The sequence below is a fragment of the Poecile atricapillus genome, unplaced genomic scaffold (assembly GCF_030490865.1).
Source record: "Poecile atricapillus isolate bPoeAtr1 unplaced genomic scaffold, bPoeAtr1.hap1 scaffold_339, whole genome shotgun sequence".
NCBI lineage: Eukaryota > Metazoa > Chordata > Aves > Passeriformes > Paridae > Poecile > Poecile atricapillus.
Window position 1 is genome coordinate 6,448 of NW_026709136.1, and position 27,882 is coordinate 34,329.

The window sequence follows — 27,882 nt, forward strand, 5'->3', positions numbered from 1 at the left end:
ACCCAAACTTTAGGGTCATGAAGCAAGAATGCTTCAGTGACCCAGTGTCTTCACAGAATTCACCCCTGATATGACAATCCAGGAAAAGATTTAATCAGCCTTGGGGAGTCTGGGGGAACCAGCAGTAACTTCAGACACACAGCAGGTGAGTATCGCAGAAGATTCCTCAGGGAACACTCCTGAGTTTCAGACATACCTTGCCAGCAAGTCAAAAGCTCAGGCAGCCACTGTTGAAATCCTACAAGCCTGTGTTCTCTAGCCTTAGAATGAGTACACGAGCTTTTGAACAACTTGATACTAAGAGGCAGAGATAAACTGGGTTGCCAATTAACCTTCAAAGTGTTCACCATCACTATGCTGTTTTCTTAGCACAGCTTCTCTGCCCTCTTATATTCCAGTCCTTGGTTCATTCTTTCAACCTTAGCACAAATAACAGCCTCAGCCAGACTAGAAAAGCACAGTAGGGATGCTTCCTAGGAAAATCTGCATGAACATGTGGGCCTTGCAGGGAATGAGAAATAGAATCAACATACAAATACTCCAGGAAAAGTTTAAGAAGTTTAAGAAGGCTGCTAGCCTTCCCAAATCCTTTTCCTTCTGCACCACTGAGGCCATCCTTACCCTCCCCAGACTTCTCTCACATACACAGGGAGCATCAAATTTACTTCTTCTTAGAAGGATTTTTGTAGTTCTAGATTCACTTATTGACCAAGAAACTGCTTAAAGAATTAATTATTGTAGCACATTTCTAACGTATATACTAGCATGTCTTGGGCATTTTAAAACCCCTGAGAATTTTAGAGAGACACTTTCAGAGTTTCCCTGTGGACCCTTCCCAGGTGTCTACAAAGCAGGGCTACTTATACAGCACATAACTGCGAGGCACAGGTATACAGAGCTACCTCCAAAATCAGGAGACTGATCCCTCCTCTAGATTCAACACTTCACAGCTGCTCCAAGCGCAGCTGGCCACCACAGCTTGGAAGAGCACCCAATCCACCCATACAATATACCCATCATCTGACATGGCCTCAAAGATCATATACTGGCCAAAGGGTTATCAAGTAGGAGAAAGGAAGACACATTACCATTTTATGACAGCAGAAATGGAAGTACTCTGTTTATTCAAAACCCTTTCCTCATTCTGTGATGAGAGGTTGAGATAGAAAAAGCTGTTCCCGTGCAGAGAACATTAAATGAATTTATATCTGTGTTTTTAAACTCTTGAGGAAACAGAATGGCCAGGACCGAAGGCAATTAGTGCACCAAGCCAGACAGCTAGAACAACGAAAAACACAGAACAATGATCTCTTATTTCCCAAGCTCAGATGTCACCATCACACTTTCCTATTCATGCTGCATACTGCATTTCAAAAAGCAGGGCTGTTTTTCTCTGCCTGAAAGGAACACGAAGAGTTCCTTTTTTTTATCCCCTAAGTAATTTTGGGCAGAACAACAACAAAATCTTTTGGAGTGCAAACCACTGATCAGGACAAACCTGTAGCAGTTTTAGAACAAGACATACTGGAAGGTGGGTTCAAAATACAAAGCTAATATATTAAAATACTGCAAATCTCAAAAACCTTTTGTGAGAATTCCCCCTGCAGCATCCCAGATGGTGTGTGTTTTGCCTTTTGATCTGGAGAACCATGACACAATCAAAAAACACCCAAAAAGTAGAAAGTAAGACTAGTTATCTTCTGCCACAGCCCCCCTGCACCACATTTTTAATGTCAAGAGTCAAGTCATGCAATAACTGTGACATAACTAAGCAGAAGGAAATGGTACCAGTTACCTTCTGCAATGAACCACAGAGAAAAGAAAGCAATGCAATAAAATGGGTAATTAACACTGAACCCTGGATATAGGAAAACAACTGCTCCCTGCCACCTGCATTAGTTGAACCCATCACTGGAAAAATTACTTCCCTGTGCAGTAACTTCTAATGGCACACGCATCTACCCAGCCATAAACATTCACACCATCTGCTCTTGTTACAGTTGAGTTCTCAAGCCAGCTTCCAAGTCAGGCTGACAAGAGTTCACATGGCTCTTATCCACCAGCTCTATTCCAACTAGTTATTCATTTGCAAAGAGAATTACTAAGCCAACAGAGGGTTTCTTTTTGTATAAGGTCTGTCACTGACAGCACCCAACTCAGCCAAACTCAGTAGCCAAATACCACATCAACTAATGTTCATGTATTTCTAAAATGTTTTAACTAATCTGTCTCTTCAGTCTCTGGGTTTTTTTCCAGTTTTATTTTCTTAAAAGGTTTTTCCAAATGTGCATAAAATTATATGGTTCACAGAAATTTTTCAACAATTGCCTGGAGACTCATCATGCTTCATCAATTATATTATCAGATAAAGATAGAATTTAAAGCACCAAACAAATAAAGGAAATATGCTATAGAAAGGTGAAGTACCAACAATATTCTCCAGTCGATGTGAAGTTAAACCATAAAGAAAAAAGGCCCCTCGTTACACTATTATTTTTCCTGAATATTCAATAACAGCCCTCATTTATTTACAAGGTTACACAACCTTGATAGCTCCCACCCCTTCCATCACAGCTGAGAGCACTTTGTGCACATCCGCTGCATGTAAGGAGGCATAAATAGCTGACAGTTGCTCTAATTTGGTAACACAGATTCACTGGTTTTAGATCACTGGGTCATAAGGCTGCTTAAAGGTGACCCAACAGCCCCTGAACTTCTTGTAGAACAAGTAAGTTCAACAGGCCACACGAAAAAAAATGTTTTCACTCCATAACCATGCAGGACAATATACGAAGCAAGCATTGCAAGCAAACAATAAACCCATGTTGTTTCCAATAACACATTTTAGAAGATAGCTTCTCCCAGCATTTTCTGAATTTATTTCTGCAGTTGACACACAGACTGATTCTTCTTCCAAAAGTAAAACTAGAAACACTAGCACTCTGCCTTTTGCTAATCCCAGGTAAAGGGCAGAGCAGAGATAAGGAACTGGACTTCTAACCCAAAGGCAGTCCTTTTTTTGGGACAGAAAGCAGCTTTATTTTTTTCAACTTCTTTTTTTTTTCTGTTTTTATCTATCTCTAAATGCCAGGCATTTCAGAGAGCTTGGGAAAAGAAGTCAATATTGTGACAGACACACATATAAAACTAAAATACAAAGCATTTTTTAAACTGGTAAAAAAAAAAAACACGCTCTCAGAAACACAGACCTACTGTCAAGCATTATTTTATTACTACATTTCTGCCACAAGTTCCCCTCTACTCTTTACCTCCTTCCCATCTTGAGCTAGAGGTAAATCCATGAATTAGACAAAAAAGTGTTCTGCATGACGTAGATAACAATTTCTGAGACAGAAAAACCCTACTAACCCAGTTTTCTAGACCACATCATAAGACAGTATAGAATCAAATAAATTAACTTTGTAGCTTACCATTTCGAGACAGATCAAGTTCCACCAGCTGCATGAAATTCGCTATTTCTGGTGGGAGCCGTTGGATCTCATTATCGCTAAGTCCAAGTTTCCGTAACTTCACAAGCTGGAAGAAAGGCTGAAAGAAAGAAAAAATTACATTTCAGAAAATATTTACATAACTCACATATAGTGGTATGATAAATTATGATAAATGATGAATGTTGATGTGATCATGATAAATGATGAGGAATAACTGGAATCATTTTAAAAATGTAAGCTAATTAAAGCTGTTGTATGGCATAAATTATGTAGATCATCTCCACACCTGTATCAGAATGAACATTTTGTTTTAATTTTCACATGCAAACAAACTATAACCTGTGTTTTAGCTAAAATTAAGATTTATAAAAAATAATCTCTGACGCTTGCTGTTAAAGGTCATTGCAGATACTAGCAAAATCCAGGATGCCAGCTTCAAGTCATTAATGGGGCAAAGCTACCAAGCAGAGTAATTAAAAACATCCTAATTACTCACCAGGGCTCATTAGGAAGTTAATGCAGAGGGATGCTTCTAAAGAACAAGATCCAGAAAACCGACAAAGAGGGACTGACTGGTTCTTCACCAGTGAACACCAAAACCAAGTAGGTTACAGAGCCAGCCTCCCTGAGGAAGGCTTTCTTTCCAGCCTCAAACACCCTCTGTCCTACAGCCCAGTTTCAGAAGGACTAATAGAAGTTGGGCAAGATTTCAGGTGTTCTTTGCTTGAGGAAAAGCCTAGCCCAGCCCTGTCCACAGTGAGAACACAGGCACACAATGCAGACAGGATGCTAACACTCTAGCTATGGGCTCAGCTCTGGCAGCCCCCAAGACAAAATAACAACAAAACCGGCCAAGCTGAAAGTCAGGTCAACTCCAGGCACTGGGAGGAGCTGGTGACTGAAAGAGAAAAATGATCATTTAAAACCTACTGAGATGTAGGCATCCCTAAGGAAGTTGTGGAGCTCTTACTGCAACTTTCTTCTATGCAGGCCTTTCAAGGAGAGTGACTGCAAGGGGTGAGGATTTGTGCAGAATGAAATGACTTTACATACAAGTCATCTTGATTAAAACTGCACAGACTCCTTCAGTTCTGTGTGAGCTGTGTGCCCCTGGAGTGCACAGGGAGTTTGACCCAGCAGTCAAACACATGCATCTCACCCATTCTCAGCATGTGTGCCTGCCTGCACCCCCATGGTTTTGCCCCCTTAGGGTAACTGGGAGATACTTGTAAATTTGGGATACCCACTTACATTTAATCACCTGCAATCCCTTCTAAGAAATTAGCACCTCTTTTTTGAGTTTTTATTTTATTTAGGTGATGGAGTATGTGCTCTAAATGTCATTCAGATTGATACAAAAAGGAGCAGTAAGGCATCTTACTAGGACACAAGACAAAAACAGTTTCATTAGTCTGTATTGTAATACAGGTTTTCAATCTTATTTTGAGTGTCTTGTGGTCAAGATCATAAATCAGGTTTTTAAGTGTAAAGTTTTGCACTTCTGCATCAGTCTTTCAATATACACTGTCACAGAAAAACAAAACACAACTGAAACTAATGTATTTTCCCTCAAAAACATGGGTTCCTTTTAGAGGATAAGAAGGATAGAGCTTTAAAAAGTTGATAAACACTCAACAGTAAAAGATGCACCAGATCTGAATATGGAATTTCAAAGGCATTTTTGAGTCAGAAGGCACTCCTCTACCCTCCCCCATATTAAAAGTGTTTTATAACAGAGTTGAAATTTTAAGAGGAAGGTAAAATCTTCTCTAATTCCATATTTCTAGCTCCCTAAAAAGTTATATTCCAATTAAAATAGCCACAAATGCTTTTTAATCCTTCATTGTCCTCAAAAGATCCATAACTGCATTTTCATATCATTACCATTCTTACCTTAAAACAAATGTAGCCCTTTCTCTAAATATTTATTAATATGACTAAACCAAGAATCCATCAAAAGCTTAGAAAAGCACTTAAAAGACACTTTTGTGAAAACATAGCAGGAGTACACTTTGCAGAAGAAATCCCAATCTGTCCTAACACTCCAAAATAAATACTTGCCAAAATGTGTTCGTCAAAGCAGTTTGTAGCTGTTAAACTATATGACAGTTATAAATATTGATGTTCTACTACAAATCTTATCCTGAGCAACAGTTGTCCCTGACAGATATTCAATGGCAAGTGAGCAAAGACAGAAGACACATGGTTAAAAGACAGAATAGTCATCAAAAGCCTGTTAAGAGCTGGATATCCCTAGGAAGGTTTGAGGGCCCTCACAGTACCACGTGTAAGAGCAGTTCATATTTATTAAATGTGCAGAGCACACGGGCAACGAGCAATATTACACAATATTTAAAGACATTCCTGTTTCTTTAGTTGACTACTACTTAAAAGAAAAATTAACTGGAAGCTTTATTTTACATCTGCATAACAATTTTTAATGAATGACACCATTTCCTAGATAAAATCAAACTGCAGTTACACAAATAGCATTTCTTTGAACTTCTGTTTGTTTGGTTTTTTTCCTTCAAACTACAGGACTCAATCACTCTTGCATGTTTAGTGCACCCTACTCCCATTTCAGTAAGTGTTCTTCCTTTATCTAAGACATCATTAGCACTCTGAAGCTCTGTTGGAGAGGCAAACAACTCCTTTTGGCCATATATGTTTTACCTTTCAAAAAGGCCACAGGGAACAAAGAGAATTAAAAGCTAACTCAATAGAGTTCAACAACCATAAACATATATATATGTATATGTACATATGTGCATAAATACCTGCAATTTTTTAAATACATACCAATCCCAATTTGATGTATCTAACACAGTTCTGCCTCTATTTGATAAGCTCTAACACAATCCAAAGTGCAATGGGGTTGTTGGCCAGAGCAGTGTATCCACCCAGCATGCTCTAATAGCTGGTTTTGATTGCACACCCAACGCCTCTATGAGTATCTTGGCAACACTTGTAATGCTGCTTAGTTTAGCCAGCCTAATTAATAGTGCCTCAATGAGAAAAATAATGCCATGAGCATAAGCACTGAAGTAGCCTATTGCTATAAACTTGCTATTTAGTAACAGCTGACCCTCAACTGAAACTTCTCCTGCTATGAAACAATTATAGAGGCCTCTATTATATGGATTTTCTAAGAACATACATCTTGAACAGATCCCTTCTCTCAATGGAAAACCAACCAAGCCTCTCTCACCCGGACACATATTTTAAAAAAAACCCTTCATTCTGACAAAACTGGGTCGATGTCAGCCAACTGAAGAAAAAAAAAGTAACAGAAGTGCATGACTCACTGAAAAGTATAAACAGACAGTGTGATCCCACAGCCCTCATTTTTCATCCCTTTCTTTTTTTAAGAATACCACTACAACTGGCACTCAATTCTAGGGAAAAAAGAGTTAAGATAATTAAGACAAACCAGTAGGATATTTTCTTCCCTGCAAGTGGCCAAGACAATGTATCTCTGTGTTTCTTTCAATGATTCTCTCCTGAAACAAAAAATATTCATGCCTGAGAATTTTCCCTGAAAATTCAGCACCTTAGCTGATGGGAATAAAAAAAAACCATAAATGGAAATACATTAAAACAATAACAGAAGTAAAACACACAGGAGGGAACAAAGACATATTTGCAGCTAATGCTGTTTAAGGGGAGAAGCAACTTTTCAGCAACATCTGAGCTGCTAGAGCCTTTGCAGTGCTAGAGACATGTCACACTCCAAACCCATCCAGAACAGGATACATAACTAAAAAAAACTAAAACGTAAAATGTTTACTGTGTCAAACAAAACATTTCCATAAAAAGGCTACTACTAGCAGTAAAGAGAATTAAAACTAGAACCTTTATGAATGCACTGCCTAATTCTCACAATGGGCTAGCATTACCAGTAGAAATTAGAATGAGATGTAAAGAAGAAAACTGCAAATTAACTTGTTTCATGGTTACATACACACCAGATAGGATGAGGGTTTGGTGGTTTTTCACTTCAGGTTGTTTGGTTGTATTTCTTTGCAGGCACTTGAGCTGTTGCTGACAAGATTAACAATTTGTAAGCATTTGCTCTTATGTCAAATTTCCCACAGATGCCAATATGGACTTTCCACATACACATGCTGCCTCAGCTTTTAAGGCTTCTTCTGGCAATCACATTATTATATTAAAATTAATTAAGTAAGCTGTAAGACAGAGTATGTTATTAGATTCTGTTTCTTAAGTACGTACATCTGTATTTATTTCTCCCATTTTCCAAACTTACAAATGACCAACTAAAGGTTATCTGTGCTTTAGAATTAAGAAGGAGCACGTATTAATTTGAACATAGTTTAATTTTTAAATGCATTCTTGTTTCAAATCTTACTTTAGGTTCCATTTTCTTCTCCTCCATTGTAAACAAAAATCAATGGGGACACTATTTCATCTGTTTACTTCCTATCACCAGCTATGTGTCCTCCTCCAGTATTCAGGTAAGGGAAATTACAGTCAATCCTTCCCCACGCTTTTTATACTGCCTCAGAAAGATCCTTTTCTGAGGTCTTTCTTCAGGCAAGCACAAGTAGAAGAGGTAATTTTGCTAAACAAAGCAGTGAACAAGAGATAAGGAATCAAATACATGAAAAAACCTTGCAACATAGCTGCTCTCCAACAAGGTCCCTAGTCCCTTGCTTTTGGCCCCTAGAAGTTACCATTCTGTTTGCACTGTTGCATGGCTTCAGTGAGAGCGGACAAAGCCCAACTCACTTTAGGTGAATGCACTGCTGGGTGGTCAGGACACCATGAGGAAAACAAGGATTAAATCCCATAATGAAGCAGCACCACTGGATTCAAGCATTCTGCTTCCTCAGAATGGGTTTAATAACCAGGCTCTGCCACAAGTATTTATCACATCTGCCTGAAGGGCAAAGGTAAAGAGGGAAGCGTGAGCTTTTCCTCATTCCTCTCCACTCCACTTTTGTGGATGTCATCAACAAAATGGCCTTTGACAGACTATCAGTAGGGACCATTCAGTGCTAAGGATTCCAAGACTGGACAATGCCCTACACTCACCAACTAGTGGGATGTCAAACATCACTACTACTCTGGTCAGCCAGTGGACATACCAGTCTGGAGCTCTCAGCAAGTTGTAATGCACTCCACTCGAGCCTCAAGTCATCCACCCTCAGTAAAAATCCACAACTAACTTGTGAGCAAAAACCTATTTCTAGGATGCAATCCTGTACATCACTGTCTTAGAATCCAACTCAGAGACTTCTGCCAGTAACACAGGTGGAAGCATTGAGGAAAACCAGCAAGAGCACAGAAAACAGACACCTTTCCTGTAGAAGCACATCCGAACTAGCTGCACGATAAAATGCTGAGGAAGATGAATCCTACTCTGCATTCATGAAGTGTGAAAAGAGATCTCAGCAGACTCCAGTAAAGCCTAGCATGGGCATTTTGGAATCTAAAGCCTACTAGCAACATCAGGACCCCTCAAGTCACTCTGTCCGCTTTCACCTCCAAGCAAAGACAGCTGGCAAGGGCAACACGGTTTCACAAATATGGATCCCACGTGATCCTTTGGGCACAACACACTTTAATTTTCAAATAAAATATTCCCTGAGATACTGAAACAATTTCTTAGGGCAGGGACAAACTCACGGTGCAGCACAGCAGGGTCATTATGCAATATGAATTGAATGGATTTCCTCTACAGCCATGAAGAGATGCAGCAGCAGCAGCTGGTGATGGACAGCAGCACACAGACCTCTGCCCACCTGTTTTGTGGCAAGTTGGCAAATGGACAAGTACTCCATGCAGCTGAGGTTTCTAATTCTGTCTTCACATTCGCCATGAGCAAAACCAGAACTGTTACATACATTTGGCAACAGAACATTTGGCATGATGGAAGATTGATTCACACACCCAACCATGTATGCAGAATATATTCAAGCTGTACTTTGGTCTCTCAACGTAGTACTACCAACTTTGCCATCACAAATATTAATGAAAGATATCATGGAGGCAGACATACAAGCAGGAATCCATACAAAACCTTAATAAAATTACTATATTTCATAACAATAGAAAAATATTAATGAAAGATCACAGTTCATGGACACATATCCTAAACAGAACCAGATACTCCAACTGCTGTCTCTCCCTCCAATGGGAATTTGAAATTAAAGCCCAACAGAAAGATCAGCCAGGCAGGAAGGGCTTTGGGGGAAGGCCTACAGAAGACAGAGCAGAAGTGATACCAATGCCTCGCTGAAGTTGGTATTCAGCATCAACCTGCTATGCTTCTGACACTCTATTTTCAAAGCATCTGCCATTTTCTGAACCACTGACAAGGATGGGCCAATTGCAGGTCCTAGTCTCAGTTGTTTCCACCCCTTTTAAAAAGCAAATAGGGGATGACAATTCACTCTCAAAAATCAATATACTGCAGCACTAAATCAAAATGCTGCGCTACCAAGCAGTGCCTTGACCAGGTTGTTCTCATCCTGTTCCTGGCAGGCAAGGATTTACTTTCTCTTTTATGTCAATTAAGTAGAAGCAACAAACGTTAAAAAGCACTCCATGCTAAAGCTGTTTGTTAGAGCACAGTGGTGAGAGGGACTACCTCTGCCTTTAAGAGAGGCCAGAAAACATCTACTACAATGAAACACAGATTCATTGCAGTTAAATGCATTTGCCATTTGGAAAAAAAAAAATAAACAACCAACCAAAGCCCACATTAATCTCTCTAATTCTAGCATGAATTTTTCCAGTATACAAGACTGTTGGCAGGAGGTAATGTCTTTTTTTAGACAAACTGATATAATTAGAAAAATAACTCTATGCATAATCATAAAATTTATTTTAGAGGTACACATGTATAATTTCTGCCCACAAACCTTGTCTAAACTATGTACAAAACAAAGAGAAGGGAATGCTAGCAGTTTACTAAAAAAGTACACACCTTACAAAAAAGAAAAAAAAAGTTAAAGGTATTGAAACATTACTTAATTACTTTCTTCCAACTCAGGTCAAAAGTCTAGAGCTGAGCTGTTACTACAAAAAACTGTCATTAGAAAATATATCAAAACTGCCATTAGAAAATATTTCAAACCAAGCAGACTTACAAGATTTACAGCAAGATGTGCAGAAACACCATGACACTATCAATGTAGAAATTAAAGCAACTAAACATTTGAGGGTGAATAAACTGTGAAAACCACAACAATTCAACCTGTATCATTAAAAACACCCAAGTTAAAGACAGGCAAGATTTTTGATCTGTCCCCTACAGAATCATTCAACAGTTGAGGTTGGAAGGGGCTCTAGAAATCACCTAGTGCACACCCCCCCCACCAAAGCATAGGTGACCTAGAAACATGTCTAGTCAGGTTTACAGCATCTTCATGGACAGAGATTGCACAACCTCTCTCAACAATCTCTGCCAGTGTTTGACCATCCTCACAGTAAAAAAGTATTTTCATATTTGCCCACTGCTTCTTGTACGGACACAGGGCACCTCAAGCAAGGTTTTTTGCTGATTAACACATATTTATACACAACCATAAGCCTTTTTCTTCTCAAGGGTGAACGAACTATTCTAGCTCTTTTAGCCTTCTCCCCTGAGAGATGCTCCAAGCCCTTAACAGTCTTTGTGGCCCCCACAGTGTATGTCCAGTATGTCCATGCTTCTTCTTTTGGGATACCCAGCACTAGACAAAGCAGTCCAGATCTGTTTCCCCAGTGCTAGCCAGAGGACAAGGATCACCTGCTGGCACTACTTTGTGTTACACAGCCCAGGATACTGTTGGTTCTCCTGGATTGCTTATGTCCTTCCAGGTGTCATGTTGTCCAAGACCCATGTGAGGACCTAAGCCTGCAAACATGGGGACTTGTTCCAGTTATCTGAAGAAGGCATCATCTACTACTTCATTCTGATCAAGCAGTCTACAGCAGACACCCAAAACAACGTCATCCCCTAATCCCAACCTGCTCTCATTTGTCCTATCATCCATCCCAAAGCAAAAACTCACATATCCCTGCTGCTCTCTCATCCAAAGGGATACTCCCCATCCTTGCCTTCCTGGTCTGTCCTTAAAGAGCCTGTGTTCATCTACTTGCCATGTGAGATATCCCACCACATCTCTCCAAACCCAAGGAAAGCTATCCATTTAAAAAAAAAAAGGGAAATAAAGTTCCTATTTATGTACAACTTAAGCAGCCATAAACACAAATTTAAAGAGAGGTATAGTAAAATAATCATGTCTTGCCACAGATTACTGGCCACTGACCAAACAAGTGTCTTTCAGGCTTATGGTTGCATAATGATAGGAACAATGATAGAAAAGTGAAATTCAGCCCAGAACAGGTTTTCTCCTGAGACAAAGGTGTGGTATGGGAAGAACAGAGGGACTGCTTCTTAAGGAGCTTTCACACGATTTTGGTAAGATAACAGGATCCTGGATTTCAACACCACACATAACAGAGACACCAACAGTGCTGAATGTCAAGCAGCAGCAGCAGACCAGCAGCATCTCTAGCAAAGAAACTGGGGCACGGGAAGAGGCCAGGGTTTAACCAGGTCTCTCGGGAAAAGGGTCTCACTTCTATCTAGTAACTCTACAGAGAAGCTTTAGTATATAACACCAAGAAGAAAAATTACAGATGACAGATACAATTTGTAAGCTCAGAAATGCAAAATGATGCAGAGCTGGACTACTTTAGGTTTACAAATGCTACATAAAAATCATTCCTCAAAGGAAAAAAAAAAAAGTTCCTCAGACTCTTAGGCTAATCTAAGTGCATAGAATTTTTTATTTTTTTTTTTTCCACTGGAGTTTTTCCATAAACAACATCTGCTAGAAGTACCATGGGAAAGTGGTCTTTATTCTTTGAGTTAAAGAACTGAGCAGCACCAAGACAAAACAGCAGCAAAACAAGAGTTATAAGCTATTTCCACCACCCACAAATGCAAAGAATGCTGTGATTTAATACAAAGGCCAAAATATAATACTGCATTCAAGGGTTCCTAAGTTGTTGTTTTTTTTTAAATCACTGAAAAAATAAAAATGCAGGGATTCAGTTTTGTACTGCAAATTTGAGTCACGGAGAAATTAAGCTGACAGGATGTATTTGCCCTTAAATTCTAATGTATGGGAGTAGAAAACAACATTTCATCAACTACAGACTGATCTATAGAATTGAAAGCATTTTATTTTTATCTGATGCTTTTCATTAGAAAAGCTATTGAAACGCATCACGCAGAATGTGTTATTTTCTTCTATCAAAGCAATTTGCCAGAAAGCCTACTCTTCAGTGAAGAATAGTTTTTGACGTGCAGCAAATGATATACTACACATTACAGCTTGAGTTGAAAAATTCTTCAAGTTTTCACTCCCAAGGAAAATAAAAATGCTACAGGTTTAGAAAAAAACACACCAACTACATTTTTAAGTCACTCTATGCACACTGGGAACCACTTACATTTTTTTCCAATAAAATCAGATACACAAAATAATCAACAGAAGGCACTTGGGATCCAACACAGGGGAAGGAATTATTTAAGCAAGTTAAGAGCTACACTTTACCACCAGCTCTATACATAGCCCATCCTCTTCAGACCAAAGGGTGCAGCTCTTTAATTTGTCTTGTAAAACAGAAGTGGCGAGAAGCATGCTGACAGCTAGAAATTGCTGTTCTGTGGGAAAACAGCCACATCTGCTGAGAAAGGCTTCAGAGAGACTTCATTCTTGTGGAAAACCACCAGCAGCTTAATAGTATACAGCTTGCTCCTCCAGCACATCCCACCAGGCTGGCTTATCCTGCAAGAAGGGCAAGAGCAGAGGAGGGAACCTGAGAGGCAGCAGAAAGGAAGGGGAAAGAGCAGAAGTACAAAGAAAAGAGATGTTCGCAAGGGCAGTCAAGAACCCAGCACAGAAGGGACTGGAGAGGAAGCAAAGCGTCAGAAACAGACGGCAGACAGAGCTCTCTAGGTTGGAGGAAATAAGCAAGATCCTGGAACATGAGGGACGGGGGAGGATGGGAAAGTATGAACATGCAGGGTGAGGAGTCTGAGACACCAGTGGTAATGACAGAAAAAGGTCGCTGTCAACATAAGCACAAGTTCTGTATCACGTAACTGGGGAATGGAGCGAAGAAGGGCCCAGGGACCCAGCAGAGCAAAGGAAAGCTTGACAAAGATTCACTTACTGACATGGGAAACCAAATGCGCAGCAGTAAAATTATACAAAAAGCTTTTAAATTACTCTACAAACAAAAATTATTACCTTGTATTCTTGAAATGCTGACAGATAGAGCTTGGCGAAAAAATGGTATTTGTAGGGAAATGGGAGTCAGAGAAACAGTTCTTTTTTAATATTAAATTAATATTTTTCACATATTAAAGCAAACATGGGGAAGAGTAGAAATAATGGGGGCAATGACATCCACCTATCTCTGCTTCTCAGACATTTCAGGTGTTTTCCAGATGAATCTTTCCTACCCTCTCCCCTTAGAAAAAGGTGAAGAGTTCTACCATACATTTTGGTCAGCTTGCATTACAAAAATAAAACTAGCAACATTATTCCCTCAACATGATTCAAGTTAATTTCTTGTTTTACCTGAGGATACTTCACATGACTCTAATAATATATAATTCACCAATAGTGCTGGGTCCTTCTGCTAGTCCTTTTCCTTCAGGACACTACAACAGTTCTCTAAGTTGTCTTCTATATTTTGAAAGGATTTTTATGTGTGTTCTTTCTGTTGGGTTTTTTCATTAACACCCTAACATATGCCATGTTCTACCAGCTCATTCTAGAATAAGGGAGGTTTTAAGTATGCTAGGAAAGACCGCAAATTAAACAAAGCCTATGACTACTTTTGTATCTCAAAATGGAGATATTAGGATGTATTAGTGTATATTCTTCTACTGATATATTGGATCAAACCAACCAAAGAACACCTTTTATTGCTACTTGATAGAAATGGGGACAGAGAGAACCAGGGAAAAGGGGGAAAGCATGTGCATCCAACACAAATTGCCTCATCAGCTTGAGAGAAATGCAGCAGGTCCACATATTTCATCATGCCACTTGCTGATATTTATCTCCCTCAGAAAGCTTTTCATTTGGAGGGATGAAAAAACAAATATGCAAGTGGATGGAAAGTGGATATCTAGAAATAAAGCCATCATCACTGTCTGACTTGTAAAATGGCAAAGCTGGTAAAAGAACTCACCAATATCTACTCAATTTCAGAGAAGCATCAGACCTCGTGCCTGCTGTAACAGACCTTTCAGATCACAGCTGCCCACGCTGGGAAAATGAGTCTGAACTACCTGTGTGCACAATGAAGAGCTGAGCAGCAGAGCTGGGGTTTCCTCCTCCTCCTCCATCCACAGCAACTTCTGCTGCAAGTGACAGAGCTTACAGGGCGACTCTTCACTGTGCCAAGGTGAGGCTTTACAGCAGCAATTTCTTAAGGGGCATCACAACCATCTCAGCAACACGAACACCTTATCAGTGCTAAGGGATTATATTATGGCATCAGCACAGCCTACAGGTGATTCACCAGGAATTGGCACAGATCACTGTGAACTTCAGGACTTCATCAAGCACTGAAAAACGCCTAACCAACCAGACACTGAGTTACACAATTCTTCTGACTTGTTTAGGCTTCAACCGAGCCCAAATCTAGCTTTGTGTTACTGCCTTTACATACATAGAGAAGAAACTTAATGGAGATAAGGTCAGATTAATATAGTGAGTTACACTAAATTAAGGATGTAATGACCACTTTTATCTGTTCTGGCCTAACAGTTTGTTAATTACACTCTCTGATGATTTCCCCCATGTTTTCTCTACTGAGGTATGGTCTACCCCAGTTTTTTGCACTGATTTCCAATTCTGTATCTGCACTTTGCATTGACACTACCCTTTTAATATAACAGGAATGAGCAATGTATGCTGTAGCTACCTTCCACTGAGAGATCTTCCATGATTCTCTTCAACCAGATTCCTAGAAGAGAACTTTTAGAACTATCTCCTGGTAGAGAAGTTGAACAGGATTCTTCCCATCAGTTTCACCTTCAGTAGACTAGTTTCACATTCACGACTGCAGTTCTACTTTTGTACCTCTAAATTCTGCAGAGTCAACACTTACATGAGGTGATGGCGCTATATTCCACTTATCAGAAATCATTAATAAGGAACTGACAAGGAAAGTTCATAGGTTCGGGCAGGAAGCCCCAATAAAAGTGCCTCCCTGCATTGCTGACAAAGCACAAAGTACTTAGGACAGATACAAGTATGTTTCTGTGGCTGTCTTCCATCAGATTCCTCCTAGTCCAGCTAAAAACCCACAAACATATTCCTGCAGTATATTTAGGCATTCCTGTAACATGATCCATGCACATTACAAAAAAAAAGACAAAAAAAAAATCCTTTCTAACTTTAACTTTTGCTTGATTCCACCACAATGCCAAGAAGCCTAGGTTGGTTTTTGGAGTTTTTTAACCCCCTCAGCTATTTCTTACATGTATGGGATGTAATGCATAGTCACATGTAACTAATGGGAAGCAGTGGTCTTTTTAACCATCACAGGGCAAAAAATGGCTATTTTATATATTACAGTTCAAGGAATAGAAGAGAAAAAATAAACAGTTGCACTCTTCTTACAGAAATTAATACAACATAACAGCATGAACAGACATCATCTTTGCATTTGTACACAGCAACCAGTTGGTGACGGATTTATTATTTCTTTAAAAAATCAGAGAGCTATGGCTTTCAACGGGATTTTAGTCACACGCACATTAAACACCCCTGTAATATGGTGTGTACAAGCCTGAAAGCCAACGCTAAGACGAAGGGTCTAGTACAAAGGGACTCCTGAGTTTGGTCTGTGCACAAAGCCAGTAAAAACTGCTGGAAGTAAAAATAGCACCCACACACAGGCTATGTAAACCAGTTTTGCTCTACTTCAGAAGGAAAAAGAGTTCAGTCACAACAAGATGCAAACTTGTGCCTAGGTTTTTCAAAAGAAAAAGCCAAATCTAACACATCAGTTCAACTGAATATTTTTACGACAGTCTGAAGGAAAACCTAAACACTATGATTACTCTTACTATGTAGAACTGAAAAAAGAGATTGTATGTGAGTGCACTGAATTCCAAAAAGGAAAAAGTAAGGCTGTTTAAGTCTGGGTATGAATAGAGTAACTTTGGTTCAGGTACAAACAAAGGTGCTTTTGAAAAACCTCTGGCTAGTGACTTCAGCTTCTTGGATCCCAAGTTAGTAAGAGTACACAGAGTTTTAAGATGTAGCTTCCAGGTAACACTTCCCGTGTCAAACTCCACCAACCACAGCTCACAAAGGCTTCTGAGTTGTCCAAAGTTTAAAGAACAAACACGGGGAAAAAAGCCCGTGGGTCCTCAAGTCAGAAGTCGATCCTGCCTCCCACTCACACTGCATCTGTGGAGCCGCAGTGCCTCGCTGGAATCACTCTGCTGGAGTCCCTCTGGCAAAATCTGCAAGTGCCACCTGGAGAGGCACACTGGCAGGTACCACCTCAAGGACTCAAAACCATGTTGAATTTAAAGCGAATTCACCTTTGACAATAATACCAAAAACACAGTATGCATGAAACTCTGACTACATGCTTCAAGTGAGGAGCAAAACACTGACAACTGTGCGGGACTTAGACGGAGACACAGAAAAGGCTTATTCGTCTCTCGTGTTTTGCACAACGAACTTTCCAGGAGCAGAAGGCAGAAAAGGGAACGCGGTTATCTGCTGGAGGGTTTTGGTTTTCCCGTGTAAGGAGCAGACAGTATCTGCTGAAAGGGGAAAAAAAAGGGGGAGGGCTGAATACCCTCCAAGGTCTCGTAATTCCGATGACGTGCGTGTTAATCACAATATACACTCATGTCCTGCGACTCCGGCACCAACCCCCCTGCCCTCCAACAGGACCCATCCTTCCGCAAGACGCGGATCTCCACGTTTTGCTCGCGAAAGCTCATTTCCCATCTAACTCCGGGAAAACGCTAACCTGAAACTCCGGCTCTTCCCTTAACTCCAAGGGCTGCTACCACCGACCGACGGCCCCAGGAGCCCCTGACGGCCGCCTCGGGGCGGGCACCTGCCGGGGCAGCTCACCTGTCCCCCCGCTCCCATTGCCGCTCACCTTGGGCAGCTCGCGGAGCTGGTTGGCGTCCAGCAGGAGCTCCTCCAGGCTGCGGCTGTAGCGGTAGATCTCCTCGGGCACGGCGGCCAGCGAGCAGTGCCGCTTGTCGATGGACTCCACATGGCGGTTGCACCGCCACAGGGGGATGCAGTGGAACATCGCCCCGCCGCCGGGGGCCGCGGGGCGGGCGCCGCCGCTCACCGCCGCCCCCTCCTCGCCGCCGGCCGCGGGAGCTGCTGCCCGCTCCGCCGCCGCGCAGCGCGGGTCCCGGCGAGCCAGCGGCCGCAAGCCGCATCCAGCGCGCCGCCGCCGCCGGCGGGAAGCAGCCCCGGGCGAGCGCGGCGGCCCCGGGAGAACAATGGGCGGGAGCCGGAGCGGGGCGGAACCGGGGGCGTCCCCCTAGTGCCTCTCGGCGGGCCGCTGCCCTCCCGGCAGGGACATCGCGGGGCGCCGAGCGCAGCGCTGCCGGCCGCCGCCGCGCATTCCCGCGCCTGACCCGGAACACGGGCGGCCGCTCCCGCTCCCCCTCCTCTCCTCCCCCGTCCCGGCTGACATCACCGGGGCCGGGCCCTGCCGCCCTGCCCCGCCCCGGACCCGGACCCGGCCCGCCGCTCGCACACCCCCCCGCGCCCGGCCCGGCGCCGCCTCGCCCCGGGCAGCCGGGGGCGGGCGCCCGCACAACTTTCTGCCAAGGGAAAGAAAAAAAAAAGCGGCGCCGGCACGGAGCTTCCACCGGCTGTAAGTGTACCGTGCTACCGGGGCAGCGGGGCTCGCAGCGCAGCCCTCGGGCGGGCTGTGCCAGTGCCCCGAGCGGCGGGCGGCAGCCGCTGTGACAACGGGGGTGTCCGCGATCTCCGGGAGTGCCGGGGAGCGCTTTGGGACGCTCGTTTCACCGACTCTGGGACATGCCGATCCCCACCTGAAGCGCCCGGGAACACCGGGCGGGAGTGTGCGCAGACCACGCTCACAGTTTCTTTTCAATTGTTAGAACACCGTCTTGAAAGTAGCAGAAATGTACGGAACGCACTCTAGGTACATGGCCTTGAGTAATGTTTTCCCTCTCAATTTGCATTGGTTTAACGTAAGAAAAAAAAAAAAATTATATACTATCCTCAAGACTTTCTGGAATATGTTTTTTTAGAATCCGCTTTCAAAAGGGCAATTATTAGGTCACAAGGGTTAGCAAAGACAAATACTTTGCCCGTGTCCGCCGGCTCTGGGCTCCGGCAGTCCCACTCCAAACCTCTGGGAGAGAGCCGACGTGCTCCTGAGCTCTGATGGCAAAACAGTCGTAAAGGATCTCGTCTTTCTGGTTGCATAATAGCAATTTTGTAATCTACAGAGCAACACAAAATACTTTTGAAAACAGGCAGTTAAGATCGGAGCCGTTCTTGAAATATTGCTAATTTCTTGCATAATTATAATTGGGTGCAGATATAGGAATAGGGGAGAGGGGGACTTTATTGTAATTGCCTTTGTTCTTCAATCCCTGCATGGTACCAACACTACTTAATCTTAAAAAGTTGCAATGTATTTCTTGTTGGGTTCTTCTTAAATCAGATGATACATCTTACAAGCTGCACTTGTTAAATTTCTATGGGAATTGGAGTGATCTGCCTATTTTTCGGTTTTAAAAAGGACACTTTCAGTGCTTGCATACTGTTACTCTTTGCAGACCTACAAAACAATAAACTTCGAAAATGTTAACATCTTCTTATACCTTAAATAGCCATCAGAAGCAATAGTTTCTTCCTTCCATCAAGACATTCAGTAATTACAAAAGAGCATTCATAAATATGTTCACACGTGCTCAGAAACAGGGCAAGCATACACCAGCACTCCCGAGCCTTCCCAGCCCCGCAGCAGGAGGTTAGATAATTTCGACAGAAGAAAATCAAACCACACTATTGTGCATTGGCAGAGCTTGGTAAAGACAGGGATGCTGAAAAGCTGCCCAGCAGATTTTAGAGGTGGAGATGAGGAGGACCATCTCCATCACAGTTACTGGGTACCAGCCAGGGCCAGCCAGGCACTTCAGATACACTTCTTGCAGCTGCTGGTGAGACTGGTTCTCCTAATGCCAGGCAGAGGATCTAGGTTCCAAAAATCAGTCTTCTCGTGGCAGCTCCACTCCCAGATCTGACACTGAAGGTATTGAACCAGATGCAGGGAATGTGGAGGCTCAGCAGAGATCAACTAAACAAACACTGAGGCAGATATAAGGCTCAAACTGTTCACAAGCCTTTGTGACCAACTGAGATTTGCTGCCAAGATTACTTTGCCTAAATTCAGTGACTTCAGTGCCTCTGTTCCTAGGGAGCCCTCTGAAGAAGTGAAAATACAGAGGAGTCATGCAGCAGGACACATGAACAAGGGAGGGCTGCAGCTGACTGCCCCCAGTTTACCTAGGACATGCAGTACTTCAAAGAACTGTATCATGGGCATGGGATAAACCAAAGCATTTGAAGCTGGAAAACAATGTGGCTTGCTTAATTGCCAAACAGAAAGATGAAGGCATTGACTCCTGAACTCCAGCTCTAAAAAACAGACTGGTCAATGGCACCTCAGGACCTCATGTCCATCTTCTGTTTGTCTGGAAGCATCCATATTGTCCCAGAGCTGAGTCTGACAACAGGCAAGAACTCTAGCAGTGGCCTCAGTGGAAGGGTTTTCTCACCATCTTATGCTACTCTCTGTCCCACCATTCTCTGTGCCATTTAGGAGAAATGCCCAGCATGCCCTCCAGAGAAAGAGGACTTCAGATCCCAGCACTACACCATCTTGATGCTTGTAAACAGCTTAAACCTCTCTTGCAGGACATGGACACAAAGTCTGACATGAGATGTCACTTCTGCAGATGCTGTCATGTGTCTCATGATTAGGCCCCACTGTGACAAGTCTCAGCAGTAACAGAAGGGTGACTGACAATCGGGTGAGTCTGTGTACTTTAATGAAGAATGAGTCAAACTATTTGCACACTTCTCATGAGTATCAGGGAGTCCAGGGGACAGAATGATGGCAAGAAAGCTTAATACTTATTTATGAGATCTGCCTTCACCAGCTGACATTCAATATAAGGATCAAGATCTTTCCCTTCTCTAAGGTGGACAGCTACTGTCACAGGATCTTTGATGAAATCCTTGGAACCTTAGGACATTAAATGAGTGCTAGTGCCCCTGGCCCACTGCAGAGGTGAAGATACAGCCTGAAGCTATGGTGTGGAAATAGGCATTGAGGAAGTCAAAAGGCAAACCAGTGCCGTTGTTGAAGAATAGTATCCTCATAGCAGAAAGCAACCTACCAAGCAAGCACCTTGTTCAACGTTGGTCAGTGTAGTAAGTTATTGGTGGCTGTGGTTCTTCTGCACTAAGAAATAACAGCAATAAAAAAACCTTCCCTAAATGAAGAAGAGACTTCATATTGGGAAAAGTTTTGGTGGGAAGATGTCTTGGAAAAAGGGTGAGAAAAGAGAATTGTGATACAATACAGTGATTAGAAGCTATAGCAGGCATGCAAGTTGTGAGAAAGGAGGACAGCAAGTTGCCAGGATTCATACTAACACATACATACCTGACAACCTTATTATTGAGGCAACTGTGCCCCCCGGGGGTCGGAGCAGTACTGCCCTCTCTGATAGAAGCAGTCCTGCTGCATTACACATTTCCATAGCAAGCTAGGGCGTGGCTCACATGCAGAAGGAATTAAGGTGTGCTGACCTCGCAGTCCTGCAGGGGGATTACCTGGCTCGAGCTGCCATTTGACAAGAGAGGACCTCTTCTGCAGGAGGAGCAAATGAGTGTAAGGAGCAGCTTTGTGCTTCCTTCCCAGCTGACCACTTTCTTCAGCCTTGAGCAGACAAGGTCAGACTTCTACCAGCTTTGATTTGGAGGGGAACAAATTCCGTCTGCTTTCACTGTGATATCACAGTTCACATATCTTCCTTCTATTCACACTGTGATCAAGCAACCCACATCAGGGTTTGACAGTCACTGTTACCCCGTTAAATGGTGTCAAAGTGCTCATAAACAAAGGTTGCAGCCCGTTATTTGCAGGACACACACAGCAGGAGGTGAGCAAACTCTCCTGCATGGCATTGCCAGCAGAGCTGTGTTGAGGGCAAGAGATCACCCTGCTGAACAGTTCAGTGCTTCCAGGGCTCTCTGATGGGGATGACACCAGGGGTACCAGTTATACTCACAGTCACTTCATAGTTGAAACCTGGAAGACTGGTCATGACCAAAAAATTAGTGTCTTACAGTCCATCAAAGAGCCATCCTTCAATCACTACCAGCCTGGTCTGGGCATATAGCCAAGAGCTTCACTGCTGAAAATCTCAATTTCTCTTGCTAGATATCATCATCCTGTGTGATCCTGATAAAAAAATAGGTCTCTGTGACTTATAAAGAACTCAGACAATGAAATGTGAAATACAGATAAGGCTGGACTGAACTGGAGTGTTCCTGGAAGTTATGGTCTGAAAGAAGCAAAAGCAAGGTTATGCTGCAGCTCTCCCTCCTCAGCACAGCTCAGACAGAATTGCTTTCTGGCTTGTCAAAAGGCAATTCAAGCAAACAAAGCCAAGTTTCAATTTGAGATTCTTATAAAAAGGCCTAGAGCAAGGATATCCATAGGCTTGAGTGAGTGCAGAGGAGGTTACTGCTGCTACAAGGAAAGCAGTAATATTCAGAATAATCAGAATTTAATAGTAATGTACATTATGGGATAAAGAGAAAACACAAAGAATGGATAGAAATAGATTTTGCATCAGCATAGTTTAAGTAATTCATAAAGCTCATAAAATCCACTTAAATTAACATTAGGAAAAGTACAATGAATAACTAAAAAAGCAAAATACAAAAAAACAAAAATGAAAAACCCCAAAAACTTAAAAAAAAAAAAAAAATACACCTTACACAGATGAAATAAAGCAGGTCAAGTTCCTGAAGCTTCTTTCTGCATTCAGGACTTCTTCCTTTCCCCAGATTTCTAAGCCTTGCTATAAAGAGATATGGTTACATGGCACAGAGAATCCAGGGCAAAACAAAAAGAGTATGAAGACAGAAAGACCCAAGTACTATAGCTAATAGGACTGGTTCTGGGGAAAACCAAAACTTTTTGGTTTTAGTGGTTTTTGTTGGTTTTTGTGAAACCACCACAATAATTTAACTAGGACAGGATTTTTGCTGGAAGATTAGTTACCCAGCACCCCTGAGCAAATTAAACAGGAATACTCCTGAACCCACAGTAACTGTATTACAGCCTGCAGAGCTGCTGAGAGCTAGCCCCGGCAGGGTGCTGGAGGTAATTAGCACTGACATACTTCCCTTTGCTCAGTTTTGCTGGCTGACGACTCTGGTCTCATTTGCTCTCCGTTTCTACGTAAATTGTTTAGAGGAGGGCTGTAAAAACAGCAGGTAGATGTGACTACAAAGTGTTCCCATACTGATTACACAGCTACAGTTACAAATTATGGTTTAATCATCACAGGTACCACCACATCTACAGTTTTTTTGTATGCCTAGAATGACTGATACAGAATCACATAATGTATTACTAGTACAAAGGCACGTCTAAGAGCCGTGATGAATTATTATAGCCATAATACCAACCTGAAGCGGCACGCGCTCGTGGCAGCGCATTTAACACGTTCACTGTGGTTTTACAGTGTTATAAATAGTAATCACTGTGAGCAGAAGCTGTAGCATCTCTGATCCTCTCCACCCCCACCCCCAAACAAATCACTCCTGTTAACGTCAGCTTTTATTTGAACACAATGAGCTGTAATCACATGAGGTATTAATTTGATTTAATCCTACTTGCTTCAGTTTGGTTTGTAAGGAGTGGCCAGTCATATGTGGTTGCATTGTATCCAGTAGTTTCATATTTCACACCAGCTTTCAAGGGCTGACACCCATCTTCTTTGGCCAGAAGAACAAATAGATGTGTTCATGCAAATAAGGAAAAGACATTCTGACAGTGGGATGGGCTTTTTCATTCTTTCTTTTTTCCCCCTCCAAATTGTTGGGCTCGCTGTGGCAGCTGATGGATAGATTCTGGGTGCCAACCATTGTTTAAGGTTTTTGCTGTTTTCAGCTGGTTCAGTACAACTTCTCACAGCAAATTTTGCTTCTCCAACCACCATGAAGAGAACAAGTAGAGACATGAATTCAGGTCTATGTTTATTTTTTCATATCAGCATCGTGATGTAACTAAGCTATCCCTGACTTCATATAGTTTGGTGCTCTATTTCCTATGGCCAGCAGAAACACCCACACTGCTGGATTTGGCATGAAGTAAAAAGGCAGATACAAGCACAAGGCAGGTCGCCCTGCCTATCAGCCCAGCCTGAGGATTTGGGTAGGCATTAAGCCTCACCTTCATTTCATGATCTCTATGATGAGAGACCCCCAGCTTCCCGTGGGCTTTCAGCATTGCGAGGGCCAGGAGGTCACAGCTCTCTTGGGGAAGCTGAGCTGCTGACTCCCATCAGTGCAAGGGTAGCAACAAGGAACACCACTTGGTATGTCAAGAACCCATATCAGGAGCATTCTTACAGCCCATCATTTAGTCCACTAAATGATTGCATTGATGCACCTGGAGCATGTTTTTATGGAGAGGAGCAAGAAACATTTAATACAAGGGCTAATGTAAATTTTACAGCAATGAAAAATATTTTGACTAGCTTGTAATTAAACTTTTTTTTTTTTTTTTTAATATGTGGTTTCTTATTTTCTTCCTCTCAACTGGAAGGGAATTTAATGTCCATACAACAGTCAAATGGGGTACATTATCAACAATTGTGCACACACAATTCCACATTTAGCATTCAAAAATGCAAGTTTAATGTTAAGTCTACCCTTCACTAATTTCCTGTATTAGCTCATATAAATGTGTGTTAATTAGACAACTGTACTTCAATGAATTTTATCACAGAATAATTTTTTTTTTATTTAAATTATAAAATACCATGCTATAAAAGTGTTACTTCAGTAAAAAGAATGAAGAATTTTCTGACATTTCTCTTTAAAGCAAGAGGTACTGAGCTGTGAAAGTTGCTTATTTAAGGAATCAGACCAAGGATAAATAAAATATAGGCAGTAATTATTTGTAATACCACAAGGAAAAATTATAGTACGCAGCTGCACCAGGTAAAATATTTTTGTGCCTTTAATCATGTCACAATAACAACTGGCATTAAAAACAGACATCTGAATCCAGTGAGTTACCTGGTATAATGTAGTTACTCAATGAGAATCATAACAGTCTTCAGAATTAAATCCCTTTCTGGAGAGATGTTATGCTGAGAACTGAAAGGTGAACTAGCAATTTAGGACATATATACAACAGCGCAATCTCACACTTAGAAAAAAAATATAGTTTAAGAAATCTGTAGCATTAAAATAAATAAAATTGGAAAAAAAAGCCCTGCCTGTACTGTTGATAAAATGTCAGAACTTTTGAGTCCAGGTCACAGTGCTTATTAATCAGCTACCCAGTTCTGTAAAGTCTGTGCTAAGTTGTCACAAATGATGGTCTTCAAAAGAATTTAGGTCAAGTAAACACTTGGCAAACAGACATACAGTGGTGAACTAGGAAGTCCATGTAGGCACCTCTGAAGCTTTGCAGGCAAACAGGAGTAATTGGAAAGCAAAGTGAGCTGGAGTGTAACCCTCCAGCAAACTCTTAACTGCAAGGAACTTTCAGCAGCCCAGAAGCTCAGCTAGAGGATCAGCGTATGTCACTGTTGGACACAAAGTAGAAGTGTGGATTCAATCACAGCACCCAGAGTGAGATGATCAGAAAGCTTTATTATCCAAACTCTTCAGCTTTTTATAGGGTATTACGATACAGGTTTAACATGATTGGTAAAGGGAACATCACCTCTCTGTCCCGTTGGTGGGACAAGAGAAAAACACACTAATCACAGCTGTACAGAACTGTTTTGAGAAAATAAGATTATTTACAAAAATAGTCCTTGAGCGAGAGATGTTCTCAAGAGACTTTCCCTTGGGAACAGACCAGCCACTGACAGGCTGGAACTCTCTCAGACTCAGAAAAATCAGGCCCACAAGAGTACGTCACTTGGTCATTTTATGAGAGGTTTTCCAAGATACCATGTGCTCAGTAAAGACTGCTTTGTGTTGGAAGAAAGTATTGAAATTAATTTGATTGTGAGAAGATCTGAGATGACTGCAAATGTGAAATGAGATGACTTGAAAATGTGTGGACCAGAAAAGGACCTGTTGCTTCAAGAAATAAGCTTCTTCCAGCTGACACCAGAGGTGCAACATGCATCTTGTCTTGCTCATTGTGGGAATCCTGGCATGGAAGCACCAGTACCCACTGTAGATATTGCTCAGTTTTAATTGTGACATGCCCACTAGTTTTTTAACCGTTGCAGAAACACCCCTGAGCTTGGACATTTTAGTCAAGTTTTTACTTCTGTAATTCTATTTCCAGTTTTTAGTGCATTGTCCAGACACTGTGCAGAGACGGTGGCTGACAGGAGGCCAGACAAGGGTGAGAGGGAAACCCAGTCTGCTCTGGCATGCTCCTTCCAGCCACATAGTTGGCAAGCAGCAGCTTGTAATTTTGGCTGTAATTTTGCAGCCTAGCTGCCCATACCCCTTTGCTGTGCATGGCGCCGGGCTCTTTGCTTCTGGCAGAGGCTTGACTTCTCATCTCCCAGTCCTTACCATGGGCTTGCTTGCTTTAGGCTGTGCAGATGCATCAGTGCTTTCAGGTTTAGGAGCTGTATGGATGGGGTTGTCCCCAGGTAGAAATGCTGCTGGGACATGGGCTACCCCAAAGAAACAGAGACCTTCCAGGACTCCCTTTCCTATATGTCTGCTTTTCCTCCAACTTTCCCAATACAGCCATGGTCATCTTGTGGCTCACCCTGTGTCTCTTCCCAGCAGAATGGACAAGCTGCCCTCAAGAAAAATAGCAGAATTCTGATCCCAGGATACGGATATTTGGCCTAATACAGATATAGCTGTATGATGCAGTTTTTTCTTGATTCTTTTGTCTCCAACTTCATCCCTGTGCGTCTCCTACAGGACCACCATGAGATCACATAATTTATTTTCAGGAAGATGGGAAATTCTATGCTGTATTTTTAACTAATCTCAGGTCTCCAAGCTGAAAACAGAAGTTGAGAGTACACAACAGCTATAAATGAAGCCAAAACCAAAAGCATCTCACCCTTTCTAGCTCCTGGAGGCACACTTAGCACCAAGTGTGGGCAGCTTCTACCTCACACACAATGCCAAGATGCTTTGCTTCTCTGCTAACCTCAGTCAAAATCCCCTTCACCATAAACAAAGACCATTATTCTTTCCTTATTTTGGAGACCTCACTAGGAAGCAGAAGGGCACCTTTTGTTCTTCTGTCATCAGGAGCAGCAATGGGAAGAGATGATAATCTCCATCATTAGCTGGCCCAGTACTTCCTTCTCTAAGATCTAGTTTATACTTGCTTCTAACCTCCCCAAACTCCAGCTGCCAGGACAATGTCTTCTGCCTTACATATCTGTCTCAGATTCAGGTATTTTAAGAAAGTTTCAGCTAAAATGATCATCTGGTTCTAAGAATACACTTAGCAGACAAAACACTATATGTGTCTTGAAAAGATGCACTGTAGTTTTGCTGTTGTGACCGTTTGCTTTGGAAGAAAAAGAGCCTTTTTACCAGAAAGCAGTGAGCTCAGCATCCTGCCACCAATGGGCCTTTTGCTGCCACAACCATGAAACTTGTCCAAGATTCCTTTGAAAAAAAATTTAAAAATCAGTTCTCAAAGCCCCAGCAGTATGTGCATGTAACAAGCCTAGTATTTAGCAGCTAAAAATCCTGTAAATCCTCCATGGACTGCATCGTTCTGCCCAAGCTTCCAGGTGCTGCATCGAGCATCCAGCTGGAGCAAGACATTGGTACATTAACCAGCTGAACCAAAAGTGAAATTCCTCGCAGATCTGTTATTAACATAGCAGGAATTTTTATCTATATAAGGACTACAGATGTGTGACCCACAGCTTGGTGTGGCTGCACAGTCAGTGGTCTGGGACACAGAGCACAGAACAGGGGAGAGCCACAATATGTTTGCTCAGCATCATCCCATATTGCAGCTGAAATAAAAAGGGTTTATTTGGAGTTCAGCCTTACAGGCTGCATGCATGCTGCTTGTTTTGAGGCAGACTTGTAGCCCGTGTCAACTACTTACTTTGGGGATTGCTGCTGTTTCTCAAGAGGTAAATCCTGGC

At 42.1% G+C, this 27,882-nt stretch overlaps 1 protein-coding gene across 1 annotated transcript; it reads right to left on the reverse strand.

The window, feature by feature from the left end:
- Nucleotides 1-3,431: 3,431 nt before the first annotated feature.
- On the reverse strand, nucleotides 3,432-18,156 carry LOC131574473 (leucine-rich repeat-containing protein 1-like; the record flags this gene model as incomplete). The annotated part of the gene is made up of 2 exons (XM_058828941.1): nucleotides 17,625-18,156; nucleotides 3,432-3,549 (listed from the first exon to the last, which is right to left on the reverse strand). Coding segments are annotated over exons 1-2 (277 nt in total), but the record flags the coding sequence as incomplete, so codon positions are not given.
- Between the last annotated feature and the right edge of the window lie 9,726 nt (nucleotides 18,157-27,882).